At 38.4% G+C, this 19,483-nt stretch overlaps 1 protein-coding gene across 1 annotated transcript in view; it reads left to right on the top strand.

Annotated features, from left to right (window-relative positions):
- Positions 1-19,483, top strand: part of rxfp1 (relaxin family peptide receptor 1) — a 182,970-nt gene that overhangs the window by 127,267 nt on the left and 36,220 nt on the right. The window contains exons 11-12 of the mRNA XM_028802659.2: positions 10,398-10,469; positions 19,014-19,085. Of these exons, the coding sequence (XP_028658492.2) occupies positions 10,398-10,469; positions 19,014-19,085 (144 nt within the window). The remainder of the gene's footprint in view (positions 1-10,397; positions 10,470-19,013; positions 19,086-19,483) is intronic.

Below are 19,483 nucleotides of genomic sequence, written 5' to 3'. Positions count from 1 at the left end.
GAAACATTGAAAAAACATATTTCAAAGCATAATTCTACTGGATTATTGTCACAATATCAGGTATTTTGAGCTGTGGATATGAACTAAAAAAGATAATAAATATAGAATAAATACAAAAAGAAATGAGTATGTTTAGCTTTTCACCACTTGGCAGACTCACTTCCCCCACCTACCTGTAGTTCAGTAGAGACATTGCCAACTCAGGGATTTTACAAGGTTTGCATTGCTTCATTGTTAAACGATGTTTTTAAAGCAAAAGTGATTGGTCAGCAACAATATGCTGATCTTGTATGATGACATTGTCAGTCTCTCGTTTTATTTTCGAAAATCGGGAGTGGTCTCCCCTCGACTTTCTCGTGTACTCAGATATGGGGATGGATATTTGAGGAGTAAACCGCAAGACAATGATTATATTATGTACAATAAAGAACCACCAACAACAAATCAAATTAATAATATATTGAACAATTATTATAAAAGTAAAGTTGTATAAATTGGACTCCGCAGCTGCATGAATAACAAAAATTGAATATTTGTTTAGGTAAAGTATCACTTCTGGTTAATGGATTTGGCCCAAAAGTTAATACAGATCTACAATTCTGGTGTAACAACCACATGGCAAATTTCATCCATCTATCTAGTTACGTTTTTGAGATCTCGTGTTTATACACACACATGCACGCACGCACACCCACACACACGCAGACATAATTCCTAAAAACTGTATTTTCGGACTCGGGGAGTTCTAAAATGTCAAGATTCATCAAAATGTCAAGGTCGACTTTTTTTCATGATTTACTATACTTTCTCTATACTTTGTATACTTCGAGTGCAAAGTGGCAGGTGAATTACGGTCAACAAAAAGCAGCCACCTGAGAAGTAAACTGAAACATTACTCACTTGTGATTTTTCTGTCCATTCGGTAAAGTTTTTGTTGAGCAGCACATTCCAATTTCAGGTGTTTGAATTACATCTTGATATGCAACAAGTGCAAAGAAAGGCGACACATAAATTGCTTTCTATTCCACACTCTTTACACACGTATTCAGCTCGCTCTGTCACTGCAAATGCTGTGTGAACACCCGGCCTCCATCACTAGCCACCATTCATTGGATGAATACCTGCGGGCGGCTCGTGATGGATGGCTTTCAGTTTTAGAGTTAAAAGTTATAAGGGTTAAAAACTAACGGCAAGAAAATTAATTCAAAAACGAAAACTAAAATTATGTTTAGTAAATTATTATTTAATTTCAGTTAGTCTTTTCAGCTACTTTAATAGTTTCATTTAGTTTTAGTTTTTCAATTCAGTTTTGTTAATTATTTTATTTCAGTTTACGAAAATGCTTTTTTAATAATAGTTTCAGTTTTGATTTTAGTTTTCGTTAACTATAATAACCTTGGTCTAACCATCTTTGTATCTGTCTTTCTGCTCTAAAGAGTTCTAAGAAAGAAGAGACAAACAGCATAGAGCAGTCCTGGAGGACCACCGTGGCTGCAGGTTTTCATTCTAACCATCTTCTTCATTAGTGAGACGTTTTTACTGCTAATTAACTTGTTTTGCTTTAGTTTTAATTAACTTGACTCAGGCCCCTTAATTGTCTCTCTTTCCTTAATTAGTAGCCAAACAATAATGAGACATCAAACAAGCCACCACATGACCAGCTCAGCTGTGCCCATCACACAATATCTGAAAATAAATAAAGGTGAAGGTCTCAGTAAGGTTGATCTCTCAGGTCACCAAAACATTTTGACAATGTTCTTAGAAAAAACAGAAAAATCAACAGATTTGGAAATGTCTACTGTGGCAGAATGAGAGCAGCAACAAGCCATTGAATTAAGCAATGGGTTTTAATTAACAGCAAGAATCAGCTTCTCATTAAGGGACTGTTTGGAATGAAATTGGTTGGGGTTTGAAATCCCAGTTTAGCTGGTCATCTGTCGGCTCGTTTCACGTCTCATTTCTGTTTGGCTGCCATTTAATGAAGAAAGGTGGAAGATACTCCTTAAAAACAGGGCTATTGAAATGAAGGGAAAAGGAGTTAATTAGCAGTGAAAACTACTCACCGATTAGGAAAAGTTATAGAATGAACACCTGTAGCCACTGCAGCCCTCCAGGCCTGGAGTTCGACACCCCTGTTCTAATCCTTTTCTGAACAAGTGACCTGTTTTTGCTGCTAATTAACTTCTTTTGAACTCATTTTATTTGAATTGCTCTTGAAGACTTGGACCCCTTAATTGTTTCTTTTTCCTTAATTAGCAGCCAAACAATAATGAGTTACAAAATGAGCCAAAACAACTGGGGTCCATCATACAATATCTGAAAAAGAAAAATGAAGGTCTCAGGAATGTTGATCTGCTCAGGTCCCAAAAACATTTTAACAGTGCTCTGAGAAAGAGAACATCAACAATTTCGAAAATGTCTGCTATTGCACCATGAGAGCAGCAACGAGCCACAAAATTAAAGAATTGGTTTAATTAACGACAAGAATCGGCACCTCATTAAGCAGTTGGTTGGAGTTTGAGGCCCTGGCTTAGTTGGTCTTCTGTTAGCTCCCTCAGTTCACATTTCATTTCTGTTTGGGGGCCATTTAAGGAAAGAAATGAAGCAATTCAGAGGAACGATGAAGAAATTCAGGGGAGGAAATCAATTCAATTAAAATGAATTCACAAGTAGTTAATTAACAGCACAAACAGGACACTCAATTTAAAAGGGTTAGAATGAAAACCTGCAGTCATGGTGGTCCTCCAGGACCGGACTTGGGAGACCCCTGGCATAGAGGATTCTCCCCTTCTAATACCACAAGACAAATAGACAACAAAATAAAAAAAATACTTGTGTGTTGATCACACCACAACAACATTTATGTTAGGTAGAATGTCCAGTGGAGGCCATCCAGTCTTTTGGCCTTGAACCCCTGCAGGGTTTTTTTGTTTGTTTGTTTGTTTGTTTTCTGTCCTTTTCTACAATTTGACCGTATCAGAGACTTAGAATACAAAATAATGTAAAATGACTCTACTTTTCTACTAATTATATATCTATGTTCTTTTTGATTTATTTATTTTTTACTTATTTGTTATTATTCTTACCTAATTTAACTTGTTCTTGTAACTATTTCTTTGTATTTTGGAAAGCACCTTGAGCTAAATTATGTGCATGAAAATGTGCTATAAAAATAAATATTGTTGTTGTTGTTCCACACGTTAGTGTTAACTGATGCCATCTTGATTATTCTTTAGAGCTATATATCTTGGTGGCTTAAAACACCAAAGGTCTTTTTCTATTGATCAGTGTCACAAAAGCCAAATTCATTTTTTAAAACAATAAAATGTGAAAACTTCCAAGGGTTTAATACTTTTTATATGCACTATTTATCCAAATAAAGGAAGGGCTGAATTGGAAATTCCACATACTCTTGATACAGTATTTACAGTAAATGTGACATTGTTAGAAATACATTATTATTATGTTAGCATCACTTGTTTTTGTTTCTACATACCATCCATCCATCATCCAACCCTAACTACAGGGTCACAGGGGTCTGCTGGAGCCAATCCCAGCCAACACAGGGAGCAAGGCAGGAAACAAACCCTGGGCAGGGCGCCAGCCCACCACAGGGTACACACACACCAAGCATACACTAGGGACAATTTAGGATCACCAATGCACCTAACCTGCATGTCTTTGGACTGTGGGAGGAAACCGTAGCGCCCGGAGGAAACCCACGCAGACATGGGGAGAACATGCAAACTCCACACAGGGAGGACCCGGGAAGTGAACCTGGGTCTCCTAACTGCAAGGCAGCAGCACTACCCACTGCACCACCGAATATGCACATTCACTGAGCAAATTCTTTGGTACACTATACTAATAAATCGCCGAAAAATGGTCTCAATTAATATTAATTTTTTATGGTTTTTTACAGTAAATCAGGGTGCCTAATAAAGTGATGATTGTATAAAGCTGTAACTGTAGAAACTGTAGCTTCTTTTCTTAACCATCTTGGAGTTAACCCAAAGCATGACTCGGCTTGGAATTCTGTCTAAATATGGTTAACCCCAAGTCTGACTCGGGGTGATGTTTAATGAGGCAATTTACATTTTTAAATCCAAATAACACTCAGGACATCATTCTACTGCCGGCAAGTGGATGAAATAACATCAAGCCCCAAAAATAATGAATATTTCTAAGTGTTTTAATACTTTAAAGTAACTCAACAGTATTCATTAATGATATGTACACTAGAGGCTATAAAGTCAGTTTTAGAACAAACTGAAACTGAACCATTAGTAGAATCAAGCGATAGTGATGACAATGTGAACTAGTCATTAGACGTTGACACAGATAATGAAACTGATGCATACGCCACTGTACAAAACATCAGTGATACGGCTATTGACTTCAGTGGAGTAAAACTGAAGCAGGGTGCAGCGTCTGTGGAAAAAAGGCAAAATAATTTCAATCAAATGGAATGACAAAAACTACGTTTTGCTCCCTAAGCACTGTTCGCAGTGCAGCAACTGTCAATGTTCATGTCAGGTTGCAATGTGGTAGCCCACAGTGACATAAGGGATGCGTTGATCATGCGGATCAGGCACTGACATTCTATCATCTCATGTGCAAGCAACGGAAAATTATTATAAGAGAAGTGTGCAAAGAAATGCGCTTCTACTGTCTCAGTTGAAATGTTGGTCTGTGTGTTGGTGACTGTTCCAAAAATATCACATGAAGGACTTGTACTAAATCTACATCAGTTCAGCAGATTCCTATTGTTTTCATGTTGACATTTTGGTATTTATGTTTCTACTAGCAAAATACCCGCGCTTCGCAGCGGAGAAGTAGTGTGTTAAAGAGGTTATGAAAAAAAAGGAAACATTTTAAAAATAACGTAACATGATTGTCAATGTAATTGTGTTGTCATTGTTATAACTGTTGCTGTCTTTTATATATATATATATATATATATATATATTATATATATAATATACACACACACATAAACATTTATATACATATACATATATATACATATCTACATATACACATCTACATATATATACACACATACATAAACACACACATAAGACTTACTGACTGAAACGGGCTTTCATTGACAATCATGTTAGGTTATTTTTAAAATGTTTCCTTTTTTTTTCATAACCTCTTTAACACAGTACTTCTCCGCTCCGAAGCGCGGGTATTTTGCTAGTATATATATATATATATATATATATATATATATACATATACACACATACATGCAGTTTTAATAACACAGAAATCAATATAAACATTAACATCATTATCATATGAGAATATGAAGTAATATATAAGAAGCACATTTCATATAAATATAAATTATTAAACAGTAAAATCTTCTTCTGTAATTTGCTACCGTGGCAATTTGTGTGTCTGTCCAGGATTTTAAATGACCTGTAGCTCGCAAACCGTTGCACCTATACACTTGAAATGTGGTACACATATAGTACGTCACGTCTACTATCCGCTTTATGGGTGATGATTGTTTTAGTCTTTTTATCTTTATTTTATTTTATTGTAGAATCAACTCCTATCTGCGCACAGCAGGGCAGCCGTGGGCGGATGCGTATGGTGTATTCAGTCGATGTTATCGTGCATTGCGCTGTCAGTGGTATTTTGATAAAAGAATTTGAACAACATATAAGAAGCGTATAAATTATTAAACAGTAAAACATTAACATTTAAGAAGTAAAGTTACATTAAGTACTACTGCTGTGCCTTCGGGTATACCTCATTTTTTGTTTGCCCATTACATGCTTAAATGTATACATTTTTTGGTGCACCTACCCGAGAACACGCGACATATAACCGAGTGTGGGAGAAGCATGGATTTTAAACACGCGTTGAGTTGATCTGCTGGTCTCCCTCGTGAAATAAGTGGTAATGTTTGACTAAAATCTACAGCGAGTAAAACGACATTACCTCCTATTTTTTTTTTTTACGATCTCTGAGATCTTGCTTTTTTCGGTTCAAGGCTTCATAAGCTCTTTTATGTTGTATGGTGTACTTATCCCAAACCATCATCTTTGAATGTTGCAAGACTTTCGCCTTGTATGTAGATCGGGGTAATTACATTCATTGCATTCCTAGTCTGAATCACAATGTGATTGTATGGGTGGTTACCTGGCACTGTAGGGTTGCCACCCGTCCTTTAAAATACGGAATCGTGCCGCGTTTGAGAATGAAATTGCGTGTCCCGTTTTGAATCAATACTGGACGGGATTTATCCCGTATTTTTTTTATCATTTTTTTTTTAAAGCAGCGTCTCATGCAAATCATCCCACACGCATTTTATGAAGATGCCTCCTTTCCTACTTTTGATTGGGTAATACTTGATGTCATCGTTAGTTTGATTGGTGTTTTTAACTGTCCAGTGAGGAGGGCGTGTCTTTTAAGTACAGTCTGCAAAGTGTTGGCACTGAGATGTGGCGTCAGCGCCATACTTGAAGCCCCTAACGTTGCGGTCAGCAAGTCGGCTAACATCCGCCATGTGCCGTCTTTCAGTTGCGAGAAGCAGATCATAGAATGGTTGAAACTGTTGCCCCTAACGTTGCGCCACGGCGTGTGGTTCGTTTATACCTTGTGTCTTCTCATTAAACTTTTATCTCGCGAATATGTTATTGCAATCCGCAGCGGGAGCGTTTCTATAAACTTAATTAAAACTTACGTTTTACACCGTGCTTTGTTTCCCTTATGAACATGCTTGTATGCTTAACTCGCTCCGTTCTCAATTGTTTAATTAATTTTTTGCTCTTCGCTGTTTGCGGCTGTTCCTCCATTTCCCCCTACTTCGTTCTTTTATCTCGCGAATATGTTATTGCAATCCTTAACGGGAGCGTTTCAATAAACTGATTGAAAATAGTTTTGCATTTACCTTTTTAGTAAAAGGCGAGCTTTTAAGCCTGAGAAATCACCCCGTAAATGCACACGTTTAATTGCACATGTGTGAATATGTATGGTTACACAGTATTAAAAGACAGTGAACAACGTCAGTTACCTTTGTTCCCGCGTTTGATAAAAGGTGAGCTTTTTAGCCTGAGAAATCACCCCGTAAATGCACACGTTTAATTGCACATGTGTTAATATGTATGCTTACACAGTATTAAAAGACAGTCAAAAATTAACGTCATTTACCTTCGTTCCCGCGTGTGACTCGTGCTGTAAATCTCTTCCTTGTTTTTAGTTCACGTGATTACGTAGGAGGCGTGATGACGCGATACGTGACTCCGCCTCCTCCATTACGGTGTATGGACAAAAAATATGTTCCAGTTATGACCATTACGCTTTGAATTTCGAAATGAAACCTGCCTAACTTTTGTAAGTAAGCTGTAAGGAATGAGCCTGCCAAATTTCAGCCTTCCACCTACACGGGAAGTTGGAGAATTAGTGATGAGTGAGTCAGTGAGTCAGTCAGTCAGTGAGGGCTTTGCCTTTTATTATTATAGACTAGCAAAATACCCGCGCTTCGCAGCGGAGAAGTAGTGTGTTAAAGAGGTTATGAAAAAAAAAGGAAACATTTTACAAATAACGTAACATGATTGTCAATGTAATTGTGTTGTCATTGTTATGAGTGTTGCTGTCATATATATATATATATATATATATATATATATATATATATATACACATACATATACACATATATATATATATATATTTATATATTATATATTATATATACATATATTATATATATATGTTATGAGTGTTGCTGTCTTTTATATATATAATATGCACACACACACACATAAACATATATATACATATATATATACATATCTACATATACACATATGTACATATACATACGTATATACACATCCACATAAACATATATATACATATACAAATTTACATATCTACATATATATATATATATATATATATATAGACATAGATATATACATACATACATACATGCACATAAATTGCGCGTCCCGTTTTGACTCAATACTGGACGGGATTTATCCCGTATTTTTTTTATCATTTTTTTTTTAAAGCAGCGTCTCATGCAAATCATGCCACACGCATTTTATGAAGATGCCTCCTTTCCTACTTTTGATTGGGTAATACTTGATGTCATCGTTAGTTTGATTGGTGTTTTTAACTGTCCAGTGAGGAGGGCGTGTCTTTTAAGTACAGTCTGCAAAGTGTTGGCACTGAGATGTGGCGTCAGCGACATAGTTGAAGCCCCTAACGTTGCGGTCAGCAAGTCGGCTAACATCCGCCATGTGCCGTCTTTCAGTTGCGAGAAGCAGATCATAGAATGGTTGAAACTGTTGCCCCTAACGTTGCGCCACGGCGTGTGGTTCGTTTATACCTCGTGTCTTCTCATTAAACTTTTATCTCGCGAATATGTTATTGCAATCCGCAGCGGGAGCGTTTCTATAAACTTAATTTAAACTTACGTTTTACACCGTGCTTTGTTTCCCTTATGAACATGCTTGTATGCTTAACTCGCTCCGTTCTCAATTGTTTAATTAATTTTTTGCTCTTCACTGTTTGCGGCTGTTCCTCCATTTCCCCCTACTTCGTTCTTTTATCTCGCGAATATGTTATTGCAATCCTTAACGGGAGCGTTTCAATAAACTGATTGAAAATAGTTTTGCATTTACCTTTTTAGTAAAAGGCGAGCTTTTAAGCCTGAGAAATCACCCCGTAAATGCACACGTTTAATTGCACATGTGTTAATATGTATGGTTACACAGTATTAAAAGACAGTGAACAACGTCAGTTACCTTTGTTCCCGCGTTTGATAAAAGGTGAGCTTTTAAGCCTGAGAAATCACCCCGTAAATGCACACGTTTAATTGCACATGTGTTAATATGTATGCTTACACAGTATTAAAAGACAGTCAAAAATTAACGTCATTTACCTTCGTTCCCGCGTGTGACTCGTGCTGTAAATCTCTTCCTTGTTTTTAGTTCACGTGATTATGTAGGAGGCGTGATGACACGATACGTGACTCCGCCTCCTCCATTACAGTGTATGGACAAAAAATATGTTCCAGTTATGACCATTACGCTTTGAATTTCGAAATGAAACCTGCCTAACTTTTGTAAGTAAGCTGTAAGGAATGAGCCTGCCAAATTTCAGCCTTCCACCTACACGGGAAGTTGGAGAATTAGTGATGAGTCAGTCAGTCAGTCAGTCAGTGAGTGAGTGAGTCAGTCAGTGAGGGCTTTGCCTTTTATTATTATAGATTAACATAGATACATTTTTTTATTGTTGAAAAAAATTACATTTAAAGTTTTAGACTCACTTTTTTCTTGGAGAAACCATAACACTAAGGATGTAATAAAGTGTAAATGGGTATTTGTTTCATTTGAACATGTAGTCCATGACAGTACAGTGGTACCTTGAGATACGAGTTTAATTCATTCCATGACCGAGCTCGTAAGTCAAAATGCTCATATCTCAAATCAATTTTTCCCATTGAAATTAAATGAAATGAGATTAATTCGTGCCAACCCCCAAAAAACCACCCCAAGTTCTTGTTAAATGTTTTCAACATAAGAAAAATGTATTTATAATGAACAAATATTGTACACGGGGTGGTCCAGATCTAACTATGCAACTTTTAATGCAATGCAATACAATAATTGCATAGTTAGATCTGGACCACCCTATACAAACCAAATAAAACCTAATACATAAAAGAAAATCTAAAGAAATAAATAGATGTTGGCACAGCTGATTAGCGTATTGTATTATTTTTTTCTTTCACTTCACTTTTGCTTAACTTAATTTTCTTCTTCACTATTTTTTTCTTTTTTGCCACGTTTTTGTCACTTTCATTCGCAGGGCGTTTCAATAGAAACCTGTCCAAGGAGGTTTCTTTCTTCCTCCCATTTAGAATTTTTCTGAAATGAGTTAAGCAAGTGTCATTAAATAGTGCCGCTGCACGACCAGTTGCAACTTTTTCAGGGTGTTTCTTTTCAATAAAGTCCGAAACGTTTTCCCACATTGCCAACACTTCCTTATTCTCACTTGAAGAGATAACCTCCTCCACCTCCAGCTCCTCTGCGATACCAAACTCCTGCAGAACCTCCGTACATTGCTGCGTCTGTAGTTCTGTCAAATCCTCCATCGTCAGTTCCTTGGGATGTGCGGCAACAAGCTCTTTGATGGCTCATATCTCGAATTTTGGCTCGTAACTCAAGGCAAAAAATTGACCTAGTGATGGCTCGTATCTCAAAAAACTCATATGTTGAGGCACTGATATCTCAAGGTACCACTGTATTTCTACATTCCTTTTTAACAAGCATGATAATCTTTTCCGTTTGTTCTTATTAACAGTTTTATCTTTTTTGGGCTACAAGTTGTGAATTTTCTTAATTCGTTTCTGTTTTTCCTGTAAGGGTGTTGCAAAGGAACCGAATCAGCCACTTGCATGAGAATGCATTCTCACCACTCCACCGTCTAGGAGAGCTGTAAGTATCATACATTTTCTTTCAGACCAGAATATGTTTTCTAGTTTTTCTCACAGAAGTGTGGTCTTGTGGGCCTGGTTATAGAGTTTAATGGTAGCGGGGACCATAGTATCTATCTATCTATCTATCTATCTATCTATCTATCTATCTATCTATCTATCTATCTATCTATCTATCTATCTATCTATCTATCTATCTAAATATGAGTAAATGGGGTTGTGAGGTTAGTGGTATCCTCCTTCAGCATTACTTGGGGGAAGAGGAAATGCTTGATGTTGATCATAATCTGAATCATAAGATGAGCACTAGCACTAAGCATTTTATTACTGAATGGAAGGGGAAATAGTAGCGAATTAACTGAAGTTGTCCAAAATAGTGAAGTTAGACTAGCACATGACATTTATCACATTTAGAGTATACATTTATACTGTGTATTTCTCTTGTATTTCAGTTTTCTTCCTATATCCTAAAGATGAGCCTATTATGTTAATAGAAATTGTGGAAGCGAAAAATACACTGAAGATTCTCACTTTAAAATGAAGGCTCTAGGAGTCAAAGGATAGGCAAACAGAGTAATTAGATTTATTGCAATAAACAATAATGCAGACTCAACCCAAGTAAGCCAAAATGAGTTGAGCCCCGAACAGGCGAAAATCACAGTTTATATAATAATTTCTTATCATTCTGACCTCAATCAAGACGGCTCATTCGCTGCTCCTTCTGACCCCCTTCTGCAGCTGGCTTCTCAAGTTTTCACGGGAACCACCAATATGTCTCTCATATTTTGTTATTCACCTTCACTTTTTGCTTCGCTTATTTTTAGGTCAGCATTGAGCTTGCAGGTGTTCCCCTACTTCTGCCCTTGGGCTGTCTATCTATCATTCTCCCCCTTCTCTGTCCCTCCAGTTGATAAGATATTGGTGGCTACAGCTAAGCTTTAATTAAAAAAGGAATATGGCATGCGCCTTTATTTAACCATTTGCTTGGTATGCCTGACTTGTATTAATGCCTGCACTAAGGTTAATGCTTATAAGTTTTCGTATCTACAGTATTTATGCTAATACATATGAATATACTAATTTTTTATTTTCCATAAAATCTAAACTGGTTCAGTTTGGCTGAATGCATGAGTAGGCCTGCGAATGTATTTACACCCAATACTGGCAGGGTAAACTGTGGCGTTCCCGAACTCGATTAAGTGGATTTGAGTTTATGTTATGTAATATCCAGTGATTTTTGTAATACAGAGAGACAAACAGAAAGATACGACATTTGCTGAGTAAAAGATGCACTGATACAAATGAAAGTCACTACATACAGTAACACAGATTACAAGTGCTACATAACACATGCACATGAATAGCACTAAATGATGAGTTAGAGCCATAGTGCAACCCAGAGAAGACACTGTCCATACTGAGGACTGTAAGGATTCTCATTTTTGATTTTAATTTTCTGCTTTGTCCTTGCCATGATCTTTTCTTCATATTAGACAGACAGACAACTTTATTAATCCCAAGGGGAAATTCACATACTCCAGCAGCAGCATACTGATACAAAAAAACAATATTAAATTAAAGATTGTTAACAATGCAGGAAAAAACAGACAACTTTGAATAACGTTTACCCCCCGGGTGGAGTTGAAGAGTCGCATAGTTTGGGGGAGGAACGATCTTCTCAGTCTGTCAGTGGAGCAGGACAGTGACAGCAGTCTGTCGCTGAAGCTGCTCCTCTGTCTGGAGATGACACTGTTTAGTGGATGCAGTGGATTTTCCATAATTGATAGGAGCCTGCTGAGCGCCATCTAGCGCTATCTAGCTCCATGCCAACAATAGAGCCTGCCTTCCTCACCAGTTTGTCCAGGTGTGAGGCGTCCTTCTTCTTAATGCTGCCTCCCCAGTTCTGCATAGAAGTAGTAGGAGAGGCAGTGGTGGAGCCGCAGAGGTAGCAGTCTTTCAGCTGTCTCCCTTCTTGTACTAATTCTTCTAGCAATGAACTACCAATAAGTCAACAAAAGAAAAAAAAGACATTGTGCAAACAGAATTCCATTCTTTGGGGCACTGATTGCCCATGCCATGTAGCATATTTTTGATATCACACTTAAGGGAGCTAGCACATCTTTTTTGTTTCCGATCTGTGCAGATGTTTCACAATTTTTTCTTCAACCAAGAACATAGGAGCACCTTGTAAATAGTAATAAATCTTTCATTGTTATTATTATTATTATAGTAATGCAATTTCAATGGTATTCCACCTGATCCTGTCACATCTGGATCACCGCAATGCACATGTAAGAATGCTGTTCATTGATTTCAGCTCAGCATTCAATACTATCATTCCCAGGCAGCTGATCAGTAAGCTGGATCTGCTCGGACTCAACACCTCCACCTGCAACTGGATTCTGGACTTTCTCACTGAAAGACCTCAAACAGTACAGATTGGGAATAAAAGATCTAACACCATCACACTGAGCACAGGTGCCCCCCAGGGTTGTGTGTTGAGCCCGCTACTCTTCACGCTGTTGACCCATGATTGCACCTCCAACTCTGACACAAACCACATTATCAAGTTCGCCAATGACACTACAGTAGTGGGACTCATTGAGAACGACAATGATGCGGCGTACAGAGAAGAGGTGGAACGGTTGGCACTTTGGTGTAAAGACAATAATCTGTCTCTTAATGTTGAAAAGACAAAAGAGTTGATTGTTGACTTCAGGAAGACAAAGGCTGTCCATCTCCCACTCAACATTGATGGCGTCACAGTAGAAAGAGTGAAGAGCACCAAGTTCCTAGGTGTTCATATCACAGAGGACCTGTCCTGGACCAAAAACACCAACTATCTTACAAAAAGAGCCCAGCAGCGTCTTTACTTTCTGCGACGACTGAAGAAGGTGCACCTCCCTAAACCCATACTTACCACCTTCTACAGAGGCACCATAGAGTGCGTCCTGACCAGCTGTATTACAGTCTGGTATGGAAACTGCCATGCCTCCGACCGCAAAGCCCTTCAGAGGATTGTGCGGACTGCTGAGTGCATCATTGGCAGCTCTCTACCCAGTCTGCAGGAGATCTACACCTCACGCTGCCTTCATAAAGCCACTAGCATCATGGCTGACCCCCACCACCCCTCCCACCAACTGTTTACTCCTCTTCCATCTGGAAGACGACTCTGCAGCATCAGGAGCAGGTCTGCGAGATTGTGCAATAGTTTCTTTCCCCAAGCAGTCCGGCTCCTGAACACCATGCTGCCCTCCTCCACACTGGACTCTTTACTCCACACACTCTCTGGATTACAAAATACTACTTAATACTGTATATGTTTTTTAGTTATATATATATATCTTGTGTACTGCACCTTTTGACTCTGGAGGATGATATTTCGTCCCACTGTGTACTGTAAGTATATTGTTAGGATGACAATAAAGCTCTACTACTACTACTACTACTATTACGGTAACACAGTTTAGGTAAAATGTCTTGTTAATATGAAGGATTGTAAAATATATAATATCAAGAGAAACGGATCTCAGTTAAGCCACCTCAGAGCAGTCCAAAGTGAACTTTTGTTGGTCGGTTACCTTTCAGAGATGAATGAATGCCTTACTGATGCTTCCTGAATGTTATGAAGACCCAAGAAACTGTTGGTTAAGGTCTTGTTATGTAAGAGTAAATAAGTAATAGATGCATTTTTGAATTACCTAAATTAAAGTGTTACCAATGTTTTGATTGGTGCTGCTCCACATAGCTAATTCTTATGCATTTGATCTGAACCGCCTTTCCTTACACAAACCCTGTGTGTGGCCACCAAAATCCAAAGATCAGTTTGTGCAACCCTGTACCAACAGTTAAAGGGACCTACACCAGAGTCACAGAGCCTCAGTTGTAATGACTTGTACACTTTGTGACCAACATGTGGCCAAATGGCTGGTCCCAAATGGAGCCGTAAGTTGGAACATGACTGTATAAGAGTAATGAAAGGTGCAATACATCTTACAGAATTACAGTATGTGTTTACCAAGCTAAAGACAGACAAATGTGAATGTTGCTATATTCAATACAGAGAGATAGACAGATGAATACTCAGATATATAGGAAAGACACTAAATTAGATAGATATGAAAGGAACTACAGTACACCCCCAAAATTCACGGGGGTTACGTTCCTAGAGCACCCCGAATTGTGAAAAAACGCGAATTTTGGATGTGGTTAAAAAAATGCCTATTTTCATAGTTTAAACCCTAAAGGTGCCCCCAAAACACTTTAATTTCAAACTCAGCATACATTACCTAAAAATAAACAGTGTAAAGGTAAACCTGTATACTGTACTGCCATGTCTCCCGCAGTGCTAGAATGTAAAATACAGATGTTACCGCTATATGTACTGTAATACATGCAAGCACGTTTTCAATGCCAGAAGCCTTAGACGGTGCAGTTCGTTTCTGTGGCATCTTGGGGCTTTAACCATTAAACTGCCACATACTTGGGGGTTAATGCATCCCTGGACACCAAATACTGTACTTTTTTTGCTGCACTTTAAGTAAACGTCACAATTCACAAAGAAAAAGTGAAATTTTAATGTAACACATTTTTTTCATGCAAAGAGCATCACAATTACTGCAACACTGATCATTTTACACACTGCCAATGAACTGTAAAAACGATTTAAAAAACTACTGCAACAATATGTACAAAGTGCAACTGACGCCATGGATGTAAATCACTGAGCCAACTGCGCTTAAACTGGCTGCATGAAAGCACACGGAGGTATGCGCCGATGCTAGAAGGCTAGTCTTAGTGCAGCTTGGGTCACAGAATTGCACACAAACACAGGAGATTGTAGAGACAGGAACTTTTTTCAAAAACTTCAAACAAACATGTCTCTTTCAGAAGTAAAAGGTGCTCAGCATGCAGTTAGTTAACGATTAAACAATAGACAAACATCATAGTAGCAGAGAATGACTGGGGGAAGAGAGAGAAACAAAGCAATCAGCCAAAAAGGACAGGTGCTGTTCAGGCTTTTAAGTAAGTATAGCGTCACGTGAGAAGCCGCAATCGAGAAGACAGTGTTTTATGGTGGAGATTCCAGCCTTGACCCAACTCACAAACAGAGACAAAAACAAAGCAAACCAGTAATCCAATAGCAAATAAAGAATGTAATGAAAACAAATGAAATAAGAAAACAACGATACCACCCCTGTTCCCCTTACGGAGATTACACATTAAATACAACAAAGCAAAAACAAAACACACACAGTAAATCATGAAAACGTTCATGAAAAACGGCAACGGATGAAATGTAATGATGAAAATAGATAGCCCAGAGATCCGCACGTTGAATGGGAATGTAAAGATAGTCCTACCAGTAGTTCCTGAAATGGTGAAGATGGGTGGACGGGTTCAGGAGCGCTCCTTTCTTTGCAGGATGGCCATGATTCCACTTACAGTCCTCATGTACACAGTCAGACAATCCAGACGCACGAAACGATCCAGGACAAAATGAATAAGTACAGGTAACCCAACAGAAAGCAGACAGATGTGAACTTGAAATATAAATTATACTTTTTTTTTTTTTTTGCTTTTGGTCACCGGCCCCCTTTTTAAAAGCCGCGCTGACATCCTTTGACCTCAACAGCCCCAGCACCCTCAGCAGAAGACCAATCAGAGCCACTGCAGGGACTGCTGGGAGTTGTAGTTTCAAATTCTTTTGACTACTTTCACCATCCCAAGTCGCGGTTTTCTCTACAGCTGCTTCCTGTTCTCTCTACAGTGCAGTATTGCCACGAAAAAAGCCATAAAAATTGGGGAGGATATTTGCGGTTTCCGCTAACAATTATTAGTTAGGTTCTAAGGAAAAATCCATGAATGACTGAGGCCGCGAACTCTGAACCGCGACTTTGCGGGGGTCTACTGTATATGATAGATAGATAGATAGATAGATAGATAGATAGATAGATAGATAGATAGATAGATAGATAGATAGATAGATAGATAGATAGATAGATGTGAAAGGCACTATATCAGGGGTAGGCAACGTCGGTCCTGGAGTGCCACAGTATGTGCAGGTTTTTGTTCCAACCCAGTTCCTTAACGAGAACTCAATTATTGCTGATGAAGCACATATTGCTTAAGTGACATTTTAATGCTTCATTTTAGTGGTCTCGCTTGTTAAGGTTCTCCAACCTTAATTGCTTATTTCAATCTTAAACTGCTGCATTCAGTGTTTTAATTGCTCCTTATTAGCAATAAGATGTAAAACAGGGGTAGGCAATGTCAGTCCTGGTGAGCCACAGTGGCTACAGGTTTTCATTCAACCCAATTGCTTAATTAGAAACCAATCATTGCCAATCTCAGACCTTATTTAATTTTATGGCTTGTTAGTCTGTGCAATGTAAGGCTTTTATATCGTAGATTTTTTTCCTTTCCAAGGATATCATCCAAATGATTTGAAGCCTAAAACAGATCATTTTCAGTCTGTCACATTTTTCTATTAAGTGTTTTATTAAATCAAACCGTGCATGATGAACACACACAGATGTAATTGGAAAAAAGCTAGCTGGAGAACTGCTGGCTGCTTTGTCTTTTACATCTTATTGCTAATAAGGAGCAATTAAAACACTGAATGCAGCAGTTTAAGATTGAAATAAGCAATTAAGGTTGGAGAACCTTAACAAGCAAGACCACTAAAATGAAGCATTAAAATGTCACTTAAGCAATATGTGCTTCATCAGCAATAATTGAGTTCTCGTTAAGGAACTGGGTTGGAACAAAAACCTGCACATACTGTGGCACTCCAGGACCGATGTTGCCTACCCCTGCACTATATGATAGATAGATAGATAGATAGATAGATAGATAGATAGATAGATAGATAGATAGATAGATAGATAGATAGATAGATAGATAGTGTAAGAAGGATGCTATATAGCGCCCGACCCGACATAGATTGACGCAGAGGCATGTTTTAAATAGAACAATATTTATTTTTCTTCGTCTGTTGGCAACGCCTTCCTCGTACCCGCAGACACAACACAGTCCCAAACCACAGTACACTAAGCACATTCTTCTCTCTTCCACCACCACTCCTCCTCAGCAAGCTTTATTCTCATTCCACCTGATTCTGGCCGCTGAGTGGTGGTCGCTGGCTCCCTTTTATTGGGTACATCTGGCTGCACTTCTGGATGTGGCGAAACCAGTGCCCAAAAGGGCCCAGCAGCTCCTTCTGCAGCACCCCCAGATGGCGCCTGTGGAACCCTACAGAGCTGCACAGAACTCCAACCCCCATGAAGCCCTGGGGGAGTCTGAGGCACCGCTGCAACCCAGGGAGGCTGCCATCTAGCATCCAGGGGGAGATACTGGGCTTCCCACCCTTGTCCCCCTGGCAGATGTGGTGAAGGGGTGTCCCGGACAGGCATGTGCCCCAGCCATCTGTCACAATAGATAGATAGATAGATAGATAGATAGATAGATAGATAGATAGATAGATAGATAGATAGATAGATAGATAGATAGATAGATAGATAGATAGATAGATAGATGAGTGTGAGGGTATGTAGGCAGATAGGTAGGTAAGTATTTCAAAAAACTTATACATGCTTTTAGCACAGCTAATAAAATGACTGCTTTGAAAGGATTACATTTGAAGAAACTGTTCCTGTTGCGTTTCCTTTGTTGAGTAATTCACAGTTGCTGAATGTTTAACAAGTAGAAAACAACAGGTAGGAAGAAAAAAATTCTGTCTTTGTTCAAGTTGCATTTGAATTGCGTACTGTATCACATCTTAACCCAGCACAGTGATTCAGTCTAATGGCTCAGTGAAAGGCGCCTCAGATGCCATGTGTTTCTACCCAACTGGGTTTGTAAATGTGGCCGGCTTAAGAATATCTCACCAACTTAGTTAAAAATGCCTTGCTGTTCCATGTACTGGCAGGGTTGAATTACCTTTAAGATATTTTAAAATAGACACATTTTCAGATATTTACAATTAATTTGAAGATACCTTCAATGCAGTTCCAGAGATCTTAAAATGCATTTTGAGGTCATTCTAACTGCTGATTCAGCTTGCCGTAGAAGGTAAAACCGGCTACTTTCTGTTGCATTATGGGGTAGAGTAAGCATTGACACCTATGGCACATCTTCTGTATAATTCATATGCTGAATTGGTCTCTTTGCTGAGTGTGTGTTGTCTATTTTTTAATGTTGATGTGTAGTATGTCTTATCCTGGACTAAAAACAGGATTGTGTGGATGCTTGTGCATGTTTCACACCCAGTATTCTCAGTAAGTCAGCTAAGTGCTGATGTAATACAAACATGGCTGGTCTCCTGCCTAACGTACTAACTGGAAATGGCGGGGCTCTGAGCTGAGATCACATGCTGTAGTAATTATATGGTCATTATTGAGCCTTTGTCTTTTGGTTAATTTGGTTCCTTACGAATAAAAAGATAAGAATTGTTCTCAACTTACTACTAACACTTTATTAAATCTGTATTTACCAATTCAGCATTATGCATCTTTTATTAGTTTCTCTTTTATTTTTGTCACAGTGATTTATCAATCAACCGGCTTCAAGCAATACCCCCCAACTTATTTTCTGGACTTGATGAACTCTTGCAGCTGTAAGTAAAAAAGTAACCATGCTAGTTTGTTTGTGTCACTGTCAACATGTCATCATGAGAGTTATTTAACAGGCTCTATCAATTTTTTTTAATTTATCGTCTCCAGACTGTTGCTCCAGGAGACCGGGTCTTTATCTGTGTAAAGCTTACATGTTCTCCCAGTGCGTGAATGTATTTTTTCCAGGAAGTATAGTTTTTTTTCGCTATATATTCTGTGATTGTGAACCAAACTGGGTATTCTAAACTCTCCCGGTATGCATGAGTATAAATGACTGGTGCCACATCCAGTGGTTTCTGTCATGGTCTCTATGCTGCTGCGGTAGGTTCTGGCTCATGTTCCTGAAATGAATAAGAGGGAATGAAATCTGTAACGATAGTAGAGAGCAGGTTGAGGAGAC

This window comes from Erpetoichthys calabaricus, chromosome 5, assembly GCF_900747795.2.
Source record: "Erpetoichthys calabaricus chromosome 5, fErpCal1.3, whole genome shotgun sequence".
In the NCBI taxonomy this organism is placed as follows: Eukaryota; Metazoa; Chordata; class Cladistia; order Polypteriformes; family Polypteridae; genus Erpetoichthys; species Erpetoichthys calabaricus.
The sequence above is the reverse complement of the archived record's forward strand: the minus strand, read 5'-3'. Positions and strand labels throughout refer to the sequence as shown.